This window comes from Ornithorhynchus anatinus, chromosome 7 (assembly GCF_004115215.2).
Source record: "Ornithorhynchus anatinus isolate Pmale09 chromosome 7, mOrnAna1.pri.v4, whole genome shotgun sequence".
Taxonomy (NCBI): domain Eukaryota; kingdom Metazoa; phylum Chordata; class Mammalia; order Monotremata; family Ornithorhynchidae; genus Ornithorhynchus; species Ornithorhynchus anatinus.
In genome coordinates this window covers 20,915,067-20,932,052 of record NC_041734.1, presented here as the reverse complement: position 1 = coordinate 20,932,052, position 16,986 = coordinate 20,915,067, and the positions used below count along the sequence as shown (strand labels likewise).

General features: G+C 58.3%; 2 protein-coding genes across 4 annotated transcripts in view; one reads left to right on the top strand and one right to left on the bottom strand.

Moving 5' to 3' along the window:
• Nucleotides 1–990: 990 nt before the first annotated feature.
• RMC1 (regulator of MON1-CCZ1) lies at nt 991–16,690 on the top strand. Of its 3 annotated transcripts, XM_029068342.2 has the most exons (20): nt 992–1,130; nt 3,816–3,892; nt 4,453–4,537; nt 6,227–6,283; nt 7,508–7,594; nt 8,806–8,946; nt 9,477–9,580; nt 9,790–9,879; nt 9,984–10,089; nt 11,895–12,006; nt 12,216–12,260; nt 12,503–12,556; nt 13,043–13,171; nt 13,715–13,821; nt 14,887–15,006; nt 15,318–15,395; nt 15,527–15,631; nt 15,721–15,789; nt 15,880–16,105; nt 16,510–16,690. In XM_029068342.2, exons 1-20 carry the CDS (start codon nt 1,029–1,031, stop codon nt 16,587–16,589), a joined length of 1,974 nt encoding a protein of 657 aa, XP_028924175.1. In that variant the 5' UTR covers nt 992–1,028; the 3' UTR covers nt 16,590–16,690. The 3 variants fall into 3 exon arrangements, with proteins under 3 accessions (XP_028924177.1, XP_028924175.1, XP_028924176.1); XM_029068344.2 differs by lacking the exon at nt 16,510–16,690 and having other exon boundaries at nt 991–1,130; nt 15,743–15,789; nt 15,880–16,103; XM_029068343.2 differs by lacking the exon at nt 3,816–3,892 and having other exon boundaries at nt 1,026–1,130.
• The window catches only part of NPC1 (NPC intracellular cholesterol transporter 1), a 52,661-nt gene continuing 52,278 nt past the window's right edge, over nt 16,604–16,986 (bottom strand). Inside the window, exon 26 of the mRNA XM_039912704.1 lies at nt 16,604–16,978. Within this exon, the coding sequence (XP_039768638.1) occupies nt 16,956–16,978 (23 nt within the window). The 3' untranslated portion in view covers nt 16,604–16,955. The remainder of the gene's footprint in view (nt 16,979–16,986) is intronic.

The following is a 16,986-nucleotide window of genomic DNA, read 5'->3' as shown; positions in this document are numbered from 1 at the left end:
CACCCACCGGCCTGTTGAACCCCCCAACTTCAAAGCCTTCCTAAAAAACACATCACCACGAACCCTCCCCCAACTTCACACCATGGTAGGCCTTGGGTATTTTATTGCTAGCATTGGAGCTTGGGTGGGTGAGGGATGGGGAGGTGGGGGATGGAGGGAGGAGAGGGACAATTGGGATTTTAGCCAGCCTGGATATTCCACTGCATGTCCAGCTGCCTAGTGCCGGGGCTCGGGAGTGGTGCCTGTGGGTTCAGGGGAACCTGGGAAGGGAACACAAAGAAGAGAAGGGAGGAGAAGAGAAAAGTGTTGTGGCTCAGTGGAAAGAGCCCGAGCTTGGGAGTCAGAGGTCATGGGTTCGAATCCTGGCTCCGCCACTTGTCAGCTGGGTGACCGTGGGCGAGTCGCTTCACTTCTCTGGGCCTCAGTTCCCTCATCTGTCAAATGGGGATTAACTGTGAGGCTCAGGTGGGACCACCTGATGACCCCGTATCTCCCCCAGCGCTTAGAACAGTGCTCGGCACAGAGGAAGCGCTTAACAAGGACCAACATTATTATTCTTAATCCCGGCCCTGCCACTTGTCTGCTGGGTGACCTTGGGCAAGCCACTGAACTTCTCTGTGCCTCAGTTCCCTCGCCTGTAAAATGGGGTTTAAGACTGTGAGCCCCACGGGGGACGACCAGATCACCTTGTCTCTACCCCAGCGCTTGGGCACCTCGTTCAGCGCTTAACAAATACCATTCTTCTTCTTAGAAGAGGAAGGCAGGCCTGAGCGGCGCGGCCCCTTTAAGAGCCGAGGGTCCAGGGTCACGTGCCGGGGGCGGGCGGGCGGGCGGGGCCGGGCCCAGGAACCGGAAGTTCCGGGCGGCCGGGTCGTCGAGGGGGCCGCGGGCCCCGGGTGCCGCGCATGCGCGCTCGCCCCCCCGCGCTCGCCCCCCGCGCTCGCCCCCCGCGCTCGCCCCCCGCGCTCGCCCCCCGCGCTCGCCCCCCGCGCTCGCCCCCCGCGCTCGCCCCCGGCCCCGGCGCGGCCATGAGCGTGGAGGACTATTACCTGGAGCTGTGCGAGCGGCCCGTCCACTTCGAGAAGGCCAACGCCGTCAACTGCGTCTTCTTCGATGAGGCCAACAAGCAGGTCCGACGGGGCCGGGGGCCGAGGGCCGCACCCCACCCCACCCCACCCCACCCGCCCTCCTCACCTCACCTCACCTCACACACCCTCATCCCCCTTCACCCCTCGCCCCCCTTCACCTCACACCCCTCACCCCCCTTCACCCCTCACCTCTCACCCCCCTCACCCTTCACACCCTTCGCCTCACACCCCTCACACCCTTCACTCCTCACCTCTCACCCCTCACCCCCCTTCACCTCTCACCCCTCACCCCCCTTCACCTCACACCCCTCACCTCTCACACCCCTCACCCTTCACCCCTCACCTCTCACCCCCCTTTACCTCACCCCCCTTCACCCCTCACCTCTCACACCCCTCACCCTTCACCTCACCCCCCTTCACCCCTCACCTCTCACCCCCCTTTACCTCACCCCCCTTCACCCCTCACCCCTCACCCTTCACCTCTCACCCCTCACCTCTCACACCCCTCACCCTTCACCTCACACCCCTCACCCCCCTTCACCTCACACTCCTTCACCCCTCACCTCTCACACCCCTCACCCTTCACCCCTCCCACCTCTTCACCTCAGTCCCCTCACCTCACACCCCCCTCACCCCCTCACCCCCCTCACCCCTTCACCCCCTCCCACCCCTCACCCTTCACCTTACACCGCCCTCACCCCCTCACACCCCTTCACCCCTCACAGTCCTCACCACCTCACCCCTTCAGCCCCTCACACCCCTCACCTTACACCTCTTCACCTCACACCCCTTCACCCCTCACCCTTTCACCTCAGTCCCCTCACCTCACACCCCCCTCACCACCTCACCCCCCTCACCCCTTCACCCCCTCCCACCCCTCACCCTTCACCTTACACCGCCCTCACCCCCTCACACCCCTTCACCCCTCACAGTCCTCACCACCTCACCCCTTCAGCCCCTCACACCCCTCACCTTACACCTCTTCACCTCACACCCCTTCACCCCTCACCCTTTCACCTCAGTCCCCTCACCTCACACCCCCCTCACCACCTCACCCCCTTCACCCCCCTCACCCACTTCCTTCACCCCCTCACCCCCCCTCACGCTTCACCTCACGTCTCACCCCCCTTCACCTCACCCCTCTGAGCTCCCACCCCTGACGCGAGGCCCAGCGCTCAGCCCAGTGCTCCGCACCCAGGAGGGCCACCCCGGGACCCCTTCTGGGCCCTCCACGTCGGGCAGGCGGCACTTGGGGTTGTTCTTTTCTTTTTTGATGGTATTTGTTCAGCGCTTGCTGTGTGCCAGGCACCGTACTAAGCGCCGGGGGTGGGGAGATAGAGGCTTGTCAGCTGGACACAGCCCCTGTCCCGCACAGGACCCCCCCACCCCATCCTCCACCCCCGTCTAAGTAGGAGGAAACCCGGGTATCGAATTTGCTTGTATCCACCCCAGCGCTTACTACAGTGCCTGGCACGTGGTAAGCACTTAAAAAATGCTACAATTATTTTGACTCAATCCTCATTTTGCAGGTAAGGAAACTGAAGCCCAGAGAATAACGATAATAATTGTGGAAACCCAGTTATTGAATTTGCTTGTATCCACCCCAGAGCTTACTACAGTGCCTGGCACGTGGTAAGCACGTAAAAAAATGCTACAGTTATGACCAAATCCCCATTTTGCAAATAAGGAAACTGACGCCCAGAGAATAACAATAATTGTGGAAACCCGGGTACTGAATTTGCTTTCATCCAACCCAGCGTTTACTACAATGCCTGGCATATTAATTATAATAATAATGATGGCATTTGTAAAGTGCTCACTTATGGGCCAAGCGCTGGGAAGGATACAAGCTGATCAAGTTGTCCCACGTGAGGCTCACAGTCTTCATCCCCATTTTACAGATGGGGTCACTGAGGCCCAGAGAAGTGAAGTGATTTGCCCAAAGTCACAGAGCTGACAAGTGGCTGAGCCGGGATTTGAAACCATGACCTCTGACTCCCAAGCCCGGGCTCTTTCCGCTGAGCCATGCTGCTTCTCTATTGTAAGCACTTAAAAAATGCTACAGTTATTATGGCTGAAGCCCAGAGAATAATGATAATAATCGTGGTGCTGGTTAAGCGCTCACTCCTCATTCATTCCTTCATTCAGTCGTATTTATTGAGCACTTCTGTGTGTCGGGCACTGTACTAAGCACTGGGGCGGATACGAGCAAATCGGGTTGGATGCGGTTCCAGGTCCGCATAGGACTCACAGTCTTCACCCCCATTTTACAGATGAGGTAACTGAGGCCCAGAGAAGTGAAGCGACTTGCCCCCGGTCACACGGAAGACAAGTGGCGGAGCCGGGATGAAGTGCCCAGGTCCTCCGGCTCCCAGGCCCGGGCTCTATCCACTGGGCCACACTGCTTCTCCCCCTTGTTCGCTCAACTAGTCAAAGTTGGGTTCCAGTTCGAGTGGCCTAAGAAGTGGAGCGGCCTAGTGGAACGAAATCAGCCTCTATCCAATCCTGACTCCACCGTTTCCCAGCCCCGAGGCCTGGGGCAAGTCACTTCTCCGTGCCTCGGTTTCCTCATCTGGAAAATGGGGCTGAAGACTGTGAGCCCCCAAGTGGGACAGGGACCGTGTCGATTTAATTAGCTTGTATTTAGCCCAGCGCTTAGTGCAGTGCCTTGGGCACATAGTAATTGCTTAGCAAATCCCATTAAAAGAAATGGCTTCCGATTTTCAGGTTTTTGCCGTCCGGTCGGGCGGAGCTACCGGGGTGGTGGTTAAAGGACCGGAGGAGAGGAACCCCATCTCTTTCAGGTAACCTCCGACCCCACCCTGTACGAGGAAAGTTGCTGTTGGGTGGATTTGGTTGCTTGAAAATGGGGTGTCTGTTGATGATGACGATGATGCTATTTGTTAAGCGCTCACTATGTACCAAGCACTGTTCTAAGCGCTGTTTTAATGTCAGCTGCAGAGCCTTCTTCCTCCCCTCAGCCCCAAATGAAATTTTCCCTCCTCATTCATTTACTCGTATTTATTGATCACTTAACGTGTGCAGAGCACGGCTCTAAGTGCTTGGTGGGGCACAGGAGAGCAATAAACAGACACGTTCCCTGCCTACCATCCCCCCACTCCCTCCTCCCAGCCTCCCAGCTCTAAATGGTGGATGGCTACAGAACAGGGAGAACCACCCGCTCAATCAGTCAATCTGTCGTATTTATTGAGCGCTTACTATGTGCAGAGCACTGTGCTAAGCGCTTGGGAGACTACAGTAGAACCGAACCAGCAGCCGCAGTTCCTGCCCATAACGAGCGTACAGTCCGGAGGGCAGCTTTCAGTCTAGAGCTATTCATTCTCGCCTTCTCCCTTTTCTTAAGAATGGAAGACAAAGGGGAAGTGAAATGCATCAAGTTTTCCTTGGGAAACAAGATCTTGGCCGTTCAGAGGACCTCTAAGATTGTGGTAAGAGTCGCCTTTGGGTGTGTCACTCCCTCGCCTTCTCCTTCTGCGCCCCGGCCAGGCTCCCGCCGCTCCCGGCTGGGGGTTGTGGTCACACGCCCGTGCTGTGAAGCGCACCACTTGGGCACAGTGGGCGCTGAACGGGGAAAGACGGGAGTGGATGCCGGGGGGAGGGGGTGGGGAGAAGCAGAGGGGCTGCTGAGGAGAGGCGAGCGGGATCCTGATGATGACGATTATTATCATTATTCTGGATAGCCGGGGGTCTCTGTGAGGGAGGGCGGGCGGGGGAGGAAATACTGCAATTATTATTGTCATTATTCTGGATCACGGAGATCTCCATGGGAGAGGGCAGAGCAGGAGGAAGACGGCTTTGAGAAGAGAAGTGAAAGGAGCTCATTCATTCAATCGGATTTACTGAGCGTTTTCTGTGTACAGAGCACTCTTCTAAGCACTTGGGAGAGTACGGTAGAACCAGAAACAGTCACAGTCCCTGCCCCATAATGAATTTAGAGGGATGGTGGTATTTAAGTGCTTACTATACATGAAGCACTGTTCTAAGCTGTAAGGCAGCCAGCCGGACGGTTGGGGTGGGAGCGCATATGACGCCCTTTGTCTGTCTCCCCGCCACCCGCCCCTTCCAGCCTCTCCTATTCCGGCCAGAATTGCGAGGCAGGACGGAGCGAGCTCGCTGTGGGCCCAGAATACGTCGGCTTGTTGTCGTCGTGTATTCTCCACAGGCCTTAGTACAGTGCTCTGCACACAGTAAGCGCTCAGTAAATACGATTGAACGAACGAATGTTCGCTGCCCTTCCGGCTTCTGGTATTCCAGCCAGAACTCTGAGGCAGGGCTTTGCGTTTGCTACCCTTCCTCGGCCAAACCCCTCTCACGGAGCAACAGGTCCCTGGTAAAGCATCGTCAGGGGCAGCGGGTCATCGGCTGGAGGGTTGGGCAGGTCGGGCAGGGCGGTTGAAACTGGAGCACTGAGTCAGTACTTCATTCTGCTGCACGGATCATTTTTCTACAGAAATGTTCAGGCCTTGTTGCCCTGCTCCTCAAAAACAAAGTCCGTTGGTTGCCCACTCACCTCCACATCAAACAGAAACTCCTTAACCGTTGGTACTCAAAAAACAGTCAATCACTCTGCCCCCTCCTACCTCACCTAGGTTCTCTTCTCCTACAACCCAACCCACACACTTCGTTCCTCTAGGGCTAACCTACCCAATGGCACAGATCCAAGTGCATATATGTACATTCCAAGTGCTTAGTACAGTGCTCTGCACATAGCACTCAATAAATACTATTGAATGAATGAATATACGACGCAAGGGTAATATAAAAGCTGAGGGCTGGGAGCAGGGAAGAGAGTGGGAAACTCTTTGAGGCAAGGGATTATGGCAACTCTACTGGTGTACTCTCCCCAGCAGAATAGTGCTTTTGCACACAGTAAGCGCTCACTCGATACAATCGACTGCCTGGTAGTGAAGTGGACAGGTGGATACTAATTGTGAGCATTACGACAAGAACCTTGTAGGTTGAAACGAGAACGATGAAAGTGAGACAGAGACACAGAGACCCTTTCAAGGGCTAAGGCTGGCCGAGGAGATGATACTGGACCAACAAGATGTTTCACAAATTGTAAATCATCCAGAAATGTTGCTGTCAACTGATTCTTTGTTGATTCTCTCTTTCAGGATTTTTTGAACTTCATCCCCGATAGCCCTCAACTGGAATACACCCAAGAATGCAAGGTAGCTGTGAGCAGTTTTAATCCCTCATGTTATTTGTTGATCCCCTCCCTACTGCATGCAAAGCCCCAGATTAAGTATTTTTTTTTTGTGGTATTTGTTAAGCACCTATTCTGTGCCAGGCACTGTACGAAGCACTGGGATAGATACAAGCTAATCAGATTGGACATAATCCCTGTCCCGTATGGGGCTCAATCTTAATCCTGGCTCCACCACTCATCTATTTTATGACCTTGGGCAAGTCATGCACTTCTCTGTACCTTAGTTACCTCATCTGTAAAGTGAGGATCAAGATTGTGAGCCCCATGTGGTTGTTTCTACCCCAGGTTTTAGTCGCTGGCACATAGTAAGTGCTTAATAAATACCATTGTTATTATTATTATTATTAACCCCCATTTTGCAGATCAGGTAACTGAGGCCCAGAGAAGTGAAGTGACTTGACCAAGACCTCACAGCAGAGGAGTGGCAGATCGGGGCCTGGGACACAGGTCCTTCTGACTTCCAGGCCCATACTCTTTCCACTAGGCCACAGTACTTCACTGAGTGTTGTGTCTTACCTACTAATGTCATGTACTGGGCACCGGGCAGATTTGTCCGACACAGTTCGGACGAGGGTTTGTCACCCCACCGCCCCACCCGTGCTTCCGGGCCCTGGAGAGTCCAAGGAGGGGTTTTCTGCCTTCTCCTCCTTTCCCGTAGATTGGGCCCCGGAGCCCCATTCCCCCATTCCATGTGGATCTGAGTTGTCTCTGGGGCCTGGCAGCACCGCTTGGTTTTCCCATCCCCGGGGCCGGGATCATCAGAGCCGGGCCCGGTACCGTGTCCCGTCTCCTTGCCGGGTAGGAGTGGAGAGGGAAGCCCAAACACTACACCCTGACCCTGCCAGGTGAAATTGCCCACCCGGTGCCAGATCTCTTTGCAAGACCCCGGGGGGTAGGACCCAGCGGGGGCCGGGGGATGTCCCGGCGGCCAGCTCACCGGGCAGATGGGTGGCTGGGAAGCGGGTGCCGGCTGTCCTGCCTTTAGGCTGCAGCCACAGGAGGGCAAGCCACCCACGATTCTTAGGCCTCCGCTGGGAGGGGAGCTCAACTGGGAAGGAGCTGAGATTGATTCCCCCTCACTCGCCCCGACCCTGGCCCCGGGTAGCAGGACGGGGGAATTAGGAGCAGTGGAACAAGAAAGCGGAGGGAGACTTGAATGGACGCCTTCTCTTGGTTTCTCTCAAAGACCAAGAATGCCAACATTTTGGGGTTCTGTTGGACCAGCTCGACCGAAATCGTCTTCATCACAGATCAAGGAATCGAGTTTTACCAGGTAACGCCGGCCGTGGCTCCGGAGGGAGCCGACGTGTGCCCGTCGGGGCCGTGAGGGTCTTGTCTGTGGCGGCCCGGGCCGCTCGCGGACCCCCCAGCAGCCCCGAAGAGGAGGGATGGTCACCGTTCGCGGACCCCCTCCGCAACCCCGCCGAGGAGGGACGGCCTGGGGCTTTGCCCTCAGGCGCAAATGCGTCACGTCAGAGCATGTTGTGGTGGTTTTGACTTGGCGTGGGCCGCTCGCTTATCGGCTCCTGCAGAAGTGGCAGGCGGCGGGTGCCCGGAGGGAGTGGCACCCCAGGGGGTCGTTCAGTCCAGGGCTGGGCCCAGGGAGACCGGGGTGGAGGCAGGCCAGACCGATGTGGGCAAGATTCGATTGTCTCGTCCTCTCCCACGTGCGCACGACACTGCTGTGCACACAGGTAAGTGCTCAATAGATACCATTGATTAATTGGTTGATTGATGGCTGAAGGAGCTATACTTTTGCGATATCGGATGGGTTGACTCGGTGCAAGAGAAGATGACATTCTAGAGTTTGGAGGAAAGGATTAAACTCTGCCCAGTCTTGGGCTAAAGGCCAATGGGACTTACTCAGGAAAAAAAACAAAAACAGGTGAATCTGTTGCCTTCGACTAGCCTAGAGAACCTCCCCCCAACCTCGGCTTGCCCGTTCCCCTAAAGGCTACTGGGATTAATGTGGAAGTGCGTAATACAATGGTCTGCACAGAGTAAGCACTCAATAAACACCATCAATCGATTGATTGAAGTGTGTTTGGGAAGCAGCATGGCCTCGTGGAAAGAGTACGAGTCTGGGAGTCAGAGGACCTGGGTTCTAATCTCGGCTTCGCCACTTGTCTGCTTTGTGACCTTGGGCTGAACTTCTCTGTGCCTCCGTTTCCTCATCTGTAAAATGGGGATTAAGACCTTGTTCAACCCTATTATCTTGTATCTACTCCAGCACTTCGTATATACACAGCCTGGCACATAGCGCTGAACAAATACCATTATTTTTATTATTAGTAGAAATGCTGTTCTGGAGTCTCTGGCCTGTATGGAACTGGGAAAAAGAGTTCAAAGACAAAGGCAAACCTTCTCCCCCCACTTTCTGTATTATTGAATGTATTAACTCATCTCACAGAAACCCACCTGCTTAGCCTTCTCATTTATGCCCGTCCTTCTGAAGGGACAAGTTGATTCCTACCCTCGTTTCAGGTACTGCCAGAGAAACGGAGTTTGAAACTCCTGAAAAATCAGAATATCAACGTGAACTGGTACATGTCCTGCCCCGAGAGTTCGGTCATTCTGCTGTCCACCACAGTCCTGGGCAACATCCTTCAGCCTTTCCATTTCAGGGTAAGAGACGGGCTTAGGGCCCCTTCCAACCCCTTCTCGTCCTCGTTTTCTCTCCAATCCGCGTCCCCTGGGTTGGAGCCCCCACCGAGGGAAAAACGCTGTCGTGGGCTCTCGCTCGTCTCCACGCCCGTTTTCCCCGCCTGATCTTGGCCCCGCCCGGACCCTGGCACCGAGATGGGACATAAAATACGATTAGAGGGTGTGATGGAGTTCCGATTCATTCGAGCATTAGAAGTCAGACTGAATCCTAAAATTCTACAAGTCAGGTGTCCCCTCAATGGGAGTACTGTCCTGGCTCTTCACCGCCAGGCCCGAGACAGTCAGTCAACAGTATTTATTGAGCATCTATTGTTTGCAGAACACTATACTAAGCACTTGAAAGAGTCCAGTATAAAAGATACATTCCCTGCCCACAACGAGCATAGAATCTAGAGGGAGTTCCCAGCGCTCAGGGGGACCCGCTGCCAGGGAGCCATGGCCACCAACTCTTCCCAAGAGCGAGCCGCCACCTTCTCTGTGTTTCTGACTAGACCGGAACCATGTCGAAGCTGTCCAAGTTTGAAATCGAATTACCGACCACTCCCAAGGCAACAAAACCGAGCCTTTCCGAAAGAGACATCGCCATGGCTACCATGTAGGTCCGGGGCAAGGAAATGCTATTCGGGCCGGTTTTACCGATCAAGGATAGGGAGAGCGGGCATCCCCGTCAGGCAACAAGACGCGGGTCAGACGAGACGGGCGGAGGGTGCGTTGTGGCTCCCAGCGTGCCACTCACACAGGGTAGGCAGGCCTGCAGGCGACTCAGAGCCACAGAGCGAGCGGGCCTCTCCCTTCCTCCGGCAGCTACGGGCAGCTCTACGTCCTCTTCCTGAGACACCACTCCCGGGCCTCCAGCAACTCCGGAGCCGAGGTGGTCCTGTACCACTTGCCACGGTACGTTTCCCCGGCCCCTCCGACCGAAGCCCAAGAGCCAACCTCTCCCCGGAGGGCGGCTCATTGATCCTGCCTCTCTCTGGCCCCCGGCGCGGCCGCCTCAGGGAGGGCCCCTGTAGGAAGTTGCACATCCTCAAGCTGAACAGGACGGGAAAGTTTGCCCTCAATGTGGTGGACAACCTGGTGGTGGTGCATCATCAGGACACCGAGGTAGGAGCTGCGCGGGATTTGGGGATCCCAAGTCATCTGTAAAATGGGGATTAACTGTGAGCCTCACGTGGGACAACCTGATTACCCTGTATCTACCCCAGCGCTTAGAACAGTGCTCTGCACATAGTAAGCGCTTAACAAATACCAACATTATTATTATTATTTGGGGCAAAACGCTGGCCTTTGGGGGACCTCGGGCAAGTCACTTCAGTTCTCTGGGCCTCAGTTAACTCATCTGTACAATCAGTTGTATTTTTGGAGCACTTACTATGAGTGAAGCACTGTACTGAACGCCTGGGAGAGCACCATGCAACAGAATTAGCGGACATGTTCCCTGCCCACAACGAGCTTACAGTCCAGGGTGGGGAGGCAGGATATGAATCAAATTAATTGAATAAAATAAAATACAGTGGGGATTAAGACTGCGAGCCCCACACGGGGCATGGACTGTGTCCAATCTGAGTAGCTCATACCTACCCCAGGGCTTAAGACAGGATAAGTGCTTAACAAGTACCACAAAAAAAAAGAAAAAACCCATAAAGTCATATCTTTCACGGTGTGGGTTTTCCATTTCATAATTGGGCTATAAATGGGAAACAGAGTTACCCCGACACTGTTGTGAATTGACGAGGCTGCGCTGATGCTGTTCGAAGCGGTTGACTGGATGAGCTGTCAGCCTTTCATCAGCATTGTGCAGGGAGCCAAGTCTGGAGATTTAAAATTCGAAGTGTCCTAGGGGCTGATTTTGAATAGCTTGGATGGGTTTCCGGTGAGGGGCAAGTGACACAACTGTTAAGGGTCAAAGAAATGTCCGAGAAACCGGGGGGTAGAAAAGTTCAACTTTGAGTCCTATGAACTTCAAAACCAGCTGAGCAAGCCTTTTTCATTCTGTCTTGAAGCACCATTTTGAGCTTCACCAGGGGTGATAGGCACCCTTGAATCCTCACCCCTTGTTTCCCACCGAAACATGTGACATAAGGTGAATGTCGGGGGTCTTTGAGCAGCTTAGGGGTTTGCAGGACACGCTCTTCCTGGTGGAGAAATGACCATCCTGGATGTTTGAGGGCTTCAAAACTGGGAAGTTCATAGGCTTCCGGGATTCCGGAGGGCTGGACAGACACCAGGACCCCGATGGAGAAGCTTCTTGGGGGAACCGGGCAGGGCCGAGTGGCGGGTTGGGGGTGGGGAGGAGCCAGGCTGGCAACCCGTGCGGGGCCCCCGTTGTCACGGGCCTGGTCTCTTTGTCAGCCCTCCCAAGCAGTCAGTTGTATTTATTGAATGCTTACCGTATGCAGAGCACTGTACTAAGCGCTTGGGGAGTACAATCCAGTAATATAACAGACACATTCTCTGCCCACATTGAGCTTACAGTGTACAGTGGGAGACAGACATTAATATAAATCAATAAATTATTGATATGTACACAGGTACTATGGAGCAAGGAGGGGAGGATAAATAAAGGGAACAAGTCAGGGCAACACGAGAGGGAATGGAAGAAGAGGAAAGGAGGGCTTAGTCAGGGAAGGCCTCTTGGAGGAGATGTGTACGTCAGATATAACAACAATAATAATTGTGATATTTATTAGGCACTTAATACGTACTAGGCACTGTACTACGCACTGGGGAGGATACGAGCCAATCGGGTCGGACACGGTCCCTGTCCCCGTGGGGCTCACAGTCCCAGTCAGAGTATTCGGTATTTACCGAATACCATAGTTACGATGATTATTAATAGTGATTCCAGGTCTTTGCCCAAACTACGGCGGCGGCGCCCTGCGCCGCCCCCGTCTCTCCTTACCTTTCAGACGTCTGTGATCTTCGACATCAGGCTGCGCGGAGAGTCCGACGGCACAGTGACCCTCCATCAGCCCGTGCTCCCGGCCCGGTCCATCCAGCCCTGCCAGATCCCCATAGCAGGTGGGACGGTCGGGGCGGGAGGGAGCCACGGTCCGGGCCCCCTTGGCGGAGGGGGCGGGCTGTCCACCGGGAACCGGCCCTCGCCTGCGCTAACGGTGGTCCCCGCCCCTCGGCCGGGGGCGGGACTCCGGGCCCTCGGCTCGCTGGGCTCTCGTCCCCGGGTTGGAGCCTTCACGACTCATCCCTCGCCTCTTCCCCGCCGGGTACAGGGCCTGCTGCCGTGACCAGCCCTTCTCCGGTCCCCTGCAAGCTCTGTATCCCTGACCGCAAGCTGCCCTTTCCCGACCTGCCAGTCGTCCACGTCCTGCCTGGACCTCGCTCGCGTGGGTCTCCCGCCGAGCCCTCCGGCGTGGGTGGGAGGAGGAGGGGGAGGGGTCCTCCGGAGGGGGAGGCGAGCTTGCCGCGAGCCCAGTCGACTCCAGACGGGCTGGGGCGGGGAGGGCCGGGGCCGGGCCGGGGTCACTCCGCTCCTTCTCGAAGGCTCTTTAACGAGCAGATTCGTCCTCCTGGATCGTCTTCCAGCCCGATATCATCATCAGTGCCAGCCAGGGTAGGCCGGGGGACACCCGTGGCCCTGAGGGCGCCGGCGGGGGGCGGGGCCGGAGGGGGGAGTTGAAATCGGGAGGTGAGGAAGGAAGGCCCAGAGAGTTCGGAGGGAGAACACTTCCCCAAATGTTTGCGGCAGTGTTCCGGGCTCGGGGAATCCCAAGGAGGGGCAGTTGAGGCTCCTGATTCTAGATGGGGAAGGGCAGGTCCTGGCACTGTGCCCGGCCTGGGGGTAAACGAGCCTGAAGGGGCTTCAGTGCCTGCGGGGAATTTGGCGCTCCCGAGTCCCGGAGGGTGAGAGGGTGTCCCTGTGGAGGGAGCCCTGCAGGAGGTGGGAACGGCGGGCAGAAGCTACCCCCGGCAGGCTTGTGCCATCCAGTCCGGGCTCCCCGGTCCTGGCCGGGACCTAGGCGGCCATCTCGGGTGTGTGGCTGGCCTCGGTGGGCGGGGGCAGGTTTCCCGACGGCATCTGTTTCCGTCCGGACCCCAGGCTACCTCTGGAACCTCCAGGTCAAGCTGGCGCCGGTGGTGGCCCTCCTCCCAGATAAGGGCCGGCTGGTGGACTTCCTCCTCCAGCGGAAGGACTGCAAGCCGGTCATCTTGGCTGTGTGTTCCCAGAGTAAGTGACCATCTGCCCGCTGCCCCGGCCCCATGTGGATCGGAGGGGAGGGCTGTCCCCGACCTTCCTTCGGGCCATGGCTCCGTCACCCAGAAACCCGGCAGGGCTAATCCCGGAGGCAGAGGGCCCCGGGCCGGAGAGCAGCCCCGCCCTGTGCCCACCCATGGGGCAGGGAACCCCCCGGCCTCTCCCCAGCTCCTCGGCCTCGTCACTGACCCCGGGGCGGGGTCGGCCGCCCCCTCTGCCTTGGCCCGCCTCTGGCTGGCGGCCGACGAGTCCGCGTAGCCGCTCACAGCCACGGGCCCAGTCCGGGAATCCCCAAGGCTGGGGCTGGACCCCCAGCCTCCGTAGAAGGGGTCATCCCGTGGGCTGGACCAGTTGCTCCGGTGCCGCTCCCCCCGGGGAACGGCCCTTCGGGGAGTCCAGTCCCACAAGGCCGCTCCGCGGGACCACCCGGCTCGGGACTCGTCCGTCGGGCCTCCCCGTCCCCGACCACCGGCCGGCCGCCGCTGGAACCGGATGGGATCGCCGCATCTCTTCCAGTGCTGAGCGTGTCGGACAGAGGGACGCTGCCGGTCATCGCCACGGTCTTCGATAAACTCAACTCTGAGTATAAGAAGTACTTGGAAGCCGAGCAGAGTTATGCCCTGGTGAGGAGGGAGCCGGGGATGGGGGTGGCGGGCCGGCACCGGTCCGACCCTTGGATCTCCACGGGCCCTCCCCGGGACCCGGGAACCTGAGCCCCGGCCAGCGGAAGGGATGGGAGGGGTCTCTCTCCCCATCTGGGGGGCTCGTTCGGGACGCCCCAAGCACCCTCCCGGGGAGAGCTGCTTTGCTGGCTGGAGTCCAGGAATGCAGTGATTTGGGGGTGGTCCTGCCCTCGCCTGCGGGGCTTGAATCCCCGCTTTTGGGTGTGAGGCGCCAGGCTGGCTCTTAGAAGCTCCCGCCCGGGCTCCTTCCTCGCTCTGACTCGATCCTCTGGATTTCGGTCGGGCGAGTGGCGGCTGTCCCCTTCCTCCCTCTCGTCCCGGAGAGCTCACCTCGGGGGCCGCGGGCGCCTGCCACGGGCTCGTTGGCGGCTGGACGGAGCCCCGGGCCTTGGAACCCAGGAAACATACTGGTCACCCCTCCCCGGGCCCCAGTTTGGGCAGCCTTGTGACCGGGACTTCCCGGGGGCTAGATGGAGCCAGCAGCCATCCCAGCTGCCTCGTGCCCGCTCTGGGGGTGGGGCTGGGCGCCGGTCACCGGCAGGCTCCTCTGCCGACACACAGCGGGCTCGCAGCGGCGCCGGTACCGGGGAGAGGGGCGTCAGCCACGATCACCTCCCACGATAGCATAGTAGATGGAGCACGGGCCCGGGAGTCAGAAGGTCGTGAGTTCTAATCCCGACTCCGCCACTCGTCTGCTTTGCGACCGCGGGCGAGTCGCTTCACTTCTCTGAGACTCGGCTACCTCATCTGTAAAATGGAGATTGAAACTGTGAGCCCCGTGTTGGGGAGGGACCGTGTCCAAAGCGATTTGCTTGTATCCACCCCAGAGCTCAGTACAGTCCCCGCTAGAGAGTAAGCGCTTGACAAATACGGTATTGTTATTATTTAACAGCCCCAGGGCCTGGCACCAGCGTGGTGATGGAGGCGGGGGCCAAGCGGCAGCACGGGGCGGGGAGAGGGGGCTCCGGGCCTCGCTCACCGGGCGGTGCCGTGGTCGTCCCGCAGGCGGTGGAGACCGGGCAGAGCCGGAGCAGCCCCCTGCTGAAGCGGCCCGTCCGCACCCAGGCCGTCATCGACCAGTCGGACATGTACACGCACGTCCTGTCCGAGTTCACGGAGAAGAAGGTGCCCGGGCCCTCCCCGAGGGGCAAAATGTGGGGCTGGCGGGGGGGGAGGGGGGTTAGTCAGGGGCCGCTCCTCGGGTAGGCTGGCCCCGGCCCCGGCCTCCGGCTCCCCGGAGCCGCCCCCTCCGACCCAGCCACTTGTCTGCCGTGGGACCTCGGGCGAGGCATTTTACTTCTCCAAGCCTCGGCTACCCCATCTCGTCTCCGGGAACCCCACGTGGGACGGGGACTGCATCTAACCCCCTTCGAGTGTATCTACCCCAGCGCTTAACGAATACCATAATGATTATCGTCACATCTGTCCTCCCGCAGGAGCTGCCGCCGAAGTTCATCACGGCAGTCCTGATGGAGTACCTCCGCTCCCTCAACCAGTTCCAGATCACCGTCCAGGTACCCGTCGCTTCTTCGGAGCCCCCGGAGGATGGCGGGCAGGGGCCCAAGGAGCCCGGAGCCGGCCGAGGCGCTTCGCGGGCCCCGCCGGCTAACCGGGGGCCGTCACCCCGCTCTGCGCTTGTACCCAGCACTACCTCCACGAGCTCGTCATCAAGACCCTCGTGCAGCACAACCTGTTCTACGTGCTGCACCAGTTCCTGCAGTACCACGTCCTCAGCGACTCCAAGCCGCTGGTAGGTGCGCCGCCCCCCGACCCTCCTCCCGACCGCCCGCCGAGAACCCCCGGCCCGCTTGACGCGGTGGGTCTCCCTCGCTACCGCAGGCCTGCCTCCTCTTGTCCTTAGAGAGCATCTACCCCCCGGCCCACCAGCTGGCCCTGGACATGCTAAAGGTAAGGAGCGCGGCCCGGGGGCGGGGGCGGGGGGGCGTGTGACCCCCGGGGGTCCCCTCCGGCCCCCGACCCCTCCGTCCCCCACCCCAGAGACTGTCGACGGCCAACGACGAGATCGTGGAAGTCCTGCTGTCCAAGCACCAGGTGCTGGCCGCCCTGCGCTTCCTGCGGGGCCTGGGCGGACACGACCCCGTCTCCGCCCGCAAGTTCCTCGACGCGGCGAAGCAGACCCAAGACAACATGCTCTTCTACACCATCTTCCGCTTCTTCGAGCAACGCAACCAGCGCTTACGGGGGAACCCCAGCTTCGCACCGGGTAAGGGGGGGCACGGCGGAACCGGCTCCCGCTCCCAACTTGGGGGGGTTCGGAGACGGTCTTCTCCCCTCCCCGTAAGGGAGGGGAGCTGGCCCCAACTTCGCCCTCCCCCACCTTTCACGCCTCCGCGCTGGTTCGGCCCGTCGGCTCCGAGTTCAAGAAAGCGTGGGTGCGGAGGCTCGCGTGCAAGGCTTCTCACAACTCCCCGCCCCAGATCCACTCCACCACCCCAACAGGGCTAGAGGAGAGGGCGCTTAGAAAAGGGAACAACCAGGAACTCAAAGAAGCGTTTTTATTCCAGAAAATAAGTTAAAACCCAGCATATGGGGGGGGGGGGGGGGGGGGAGGGGAGGAGGAAGGCGGCCGGGAGCGGGGCTGCCACGGGCCTGCGTCTTCTCTTTCAGGAGAACACTGCGAGGAACACGTGGCTTTTTTCAAACATCTCTTTGGACACCAAGCCCTGATGAAGCCCACAGCTGTCTGAGGCGGATGTGAGTGTTTTACAAAAGTGTACAAAGTTCATTTATTGGATTAATAGAGATTTTACCTACAAAAGTCATAATAAAGTATGTATATATATACACACACGCACATTTCTGGAAAGTTACTAAAAATATGGTACAACCCGTGTGCCGGAGGGCTTTTCCCTGGAGGGGAGAAGATTGCATTGGTTTGCTTTAAAAAGTGTCAGTAAGTTAGCTGGGTTGGCGGTCGGGGGGGGAGGGGGAGGTGGGGTGGGTCCTCATACCCGGTGCAGAGCGTCCCGCGCCCGCCGTGCCCGCTGGTCGTGCCTTCCGGGGGCCCTGAGGAAGGTCCCTTAGTGCGGAGGTGCCCCCCGCTCCGCGGCAGCTCAGGAGTCCGGGCCGGGCCTGCCTGAGGGG